At 39.6% G+C, this 2,320-nt stretch overlaps 1 protein-coding gene and 1 long non-coding RNA gene across 5 annotated transcripts in view; one reads left to right on the top strand and one right to left on the bottom strand.

The window, feature by feature from the left end:
* Nucleotides 1-2,315, top strand: part of LOC112151567 — a 5,237-nt gene extending 2,922 nt beyond the window's left edge. For 2 of the 4 annotated variants that reach the window (XR_004949885.1, XR_002920157.2), the window contains exons 2-3: nucleotides 545-612; nucleotides 1,597-1,732. This is a non-coding gene — a long non-coding RNA (uncharacterized LOC112151567). Of the gene's footprint in view, nucleotides 1-544; nucleotides 613-1,596; nucleotides 1,799-1,896 lie in introns of those variants that run through there. The other 2 variants (XR_004949887.1, XR_004949886.1) reach the window with 2 other exon arrangements.
* The window catches only part of LOC118597879 (B-cell receptor CD22-like), a 4,436-nt gene continuing 2,123 nt past the window's right edge, over nucleotides 8-2,320 (bottom strand). Inside the window, exons 3-7 of the mRNA XM_036217467.1 lie at nucleotides 1,837-2,142; nucleotides 1,505-1,765; nucleotides 1,344-1,422; nucleotides 1,208-1,256; nucleotides 8-498 (exon numbers count right to left, since the gene is read on the bottom strand). Of these exons, the coding sequence (XP_036073360.1) occupies nucleotides 343-498; nucleotides 1,208-1,256; nucleotides 1,344-1,422; nucleotides 1,505-1,765; nucleotides 1,837-2,142 (851 nt within the window). The 3' untranslated portion in view covers nucleotides 8-342. The remainder of the gene's footprint in view (nucleotides 499-1,207; nucleotides 1,257-1,343; nucleotides 1,423-1,504; nucleotides 1,766-1,836; nucleotides 2,143-2,320) is intronic.

Here is a 2,320-nt window from a genome sequence, read left to right as displayed (position 1 = left end):
GGAGTGATGTGTTTGTGGCATCTCATCTAACATTTACCCATTTATAACATTTCAAAACAACTTTTCTTCCATTATCTTAGGATCTAAAGCTTCAGTAAATTCAGTTTTTAGAGTAAATAAGCTCATTGTCTTTTAAGTAGCAAAGTCAGGCAGGTGCTGTCCAACTGTCTTCCACAGAACAGCATGTGTTGGCTCAATTCAAATCAATTTTATTTATGTAGCGCAATATAACATCATTGTTACGTCAACAGGCTTCACACCGGCAATTGTCCAATAACATAAAATTCCTCACAAAATATAAACCAAAGCTAATTCCTAAACTAAACTGGGCATCCCTGCCTCTCACACTTTAACCTGTGCATATATAGTATCCACCTCCTCCCTGCTGATCTGTGCCGAGCTGGTTGGGTTCTTCCTGGCGAATTTTATTTCCCCGTAATGGATGTTTTCTTCATTTGTTGATTCTGTTTCAATGCTGGGATTTCCCCTTGTTGACGCCTGCAAAAACAAAAACCTCTGGTAAACTGAACCATCTTCTTTTAAGATCTCCTAAACTGTAAAGCTGCGTTCACAACCGCCGTCTGCAGCGCAAGAGACCAATTCTGATGAAAAGTGAGTGTAAGCACGCAAATCAGGATTCTGTGTTCAAAACTCTCGCATTCATGCACATTTTTAAGACCATTTTGGGGGTTTTTGTTCAAAACAAAGATTAAACCAAACATTGACCAATTAGTGACCTGGATTTGGTATTTTGTATAGATGGCTTCCCTATTATTCAGTGCCAACCGTTTGAAAATTGATCATGAAGGAGAAACTAATCATTGCGGTTTGTGCCCAGCTGGAATTATATGGTACCAAGTCTTTCTGGGAAAGAAAAATCTGGAGCAATAATTGTGCGATTTGCACCGCTTTCACATTTCGCACTGAGCCTCTTCCAACTGTAGGTGGCAGACATGAAAAAGAAGCCCCCCCTTGCTTGCACAGTGTGAGCGCCATGGTCTAAACGTGATTCAAGAACCCGAATTTAGCGATTTCTTGAACATGCGTCACATCCCCTGGGTTTTAAAGGTTCTATAGATCAATTGCATATGGTCAGACTTTTCCAAAGTAGACATTTGGTAATATTTGAATATGTACACGACCATGGTATAAAAAAAAAAGGAAGGATTCATTTTTAAAATGTGTCCCGATTTGATGTTTTGCTGACCTGCTTTTGTCGTGCAGTTGAGTTTTTCCGTCTCCAGCACAACAGAGCTCTGTAAGGTATTTGTTTGCATTAGTGCCAGAGAAAAAAAAAGTAAAATATCTTATAAAGTAGCATAAATACCAGAGTCTCCACTTACAAAGAGCAAACAATCAGACAGATGAGAACAACTCCTCCTCCAAGAATTATCTTCCAGGTTAAAGACTCATCCAATGGTTCTTAGTGATACAAACATTGTGTAAAACAGGGCTAAAATATCAAGTTCTATGGCTCAGTGTTGTTATAACATTTAGAATGTACCTTTTATACGAAGAGCTATAATTTCTGAAGTTTGATTTCCCATACGATTTGCAGCTATACAGTGATACTCTGCATTTTCTGTCGCATTAAAGGTGTGAAAGTCTCCATCGGCTACTTTGATGTCTCCCTCTTTGCTGATCTTGAACCAGCTGAAGCTGATGTGAGGAGGATTGGCTCTGCTGGAGCAGGTCAGGTTCACCCAGCTACCTACTGGGACCAAACCCAACGGACTGATCGATACTGAGGTGTCCTTAGGAGCATCTAAGAAAATTAAAACTCAGATTAACTTTATTGGTCAGAAACTGTGAACCCTGATTAAGATGATCACTTACATGAAACATTAAGAGTATGTTGCTTCACTGCTGTCTTTACACTGTTTCCTTTGTCCACAGGATAACTGACAGAACAGTTGATGGTGAATCCATCATGAGCGTCTGACAGAGTGATGTTCTTCTGGATTTTACTTGTAAATGTTAAATTTGAGTTTTTCTCAGTTTGTCTTTGAGAGTCTGTTTGAAGATTCCAGGTGAGTTCAGGAGGAGATTGAGGGCAGGGAGTGTTAGCTGAGCAGGTGACAGTGACAGACTCCTCCTCCTTCAGATCAGCTGGGATTTCAATGGTGGGACTCCAAGCAGAATCTGCGGTTTCACATTAGTAACAGTTTATTCAAGCAGAAATTGACTAATAATTAAATTGACACTCATCTATTATTTTCTGATGTGGTCAAAATGGGATTCCTGCGTGTGCTTAACAAGGATGTGGTGGTGAAAGTGTTATGTAAAACACCTGCAAATAAAATATCAAGTCTGCACTTTT

This window comes from Oryzias melastigma, linkage group LG20 (genome assembly GCF_002922805.2).
Source record: "Oryzias melastigma strain HK-1 linkage group LG20, ASM292280v2, whole genome shotgun sequence".
NCBI lineage: Eukaryota > Metazoa > Chordata > Actinopteri > Beloniformes > Adrianichthyidae > Oryzias > Oryzias melastigma.
Note: the sequence above shows the minus strand (reverse complement) of the source record. Positions and strands in the feature narration are given on the sequence as shown.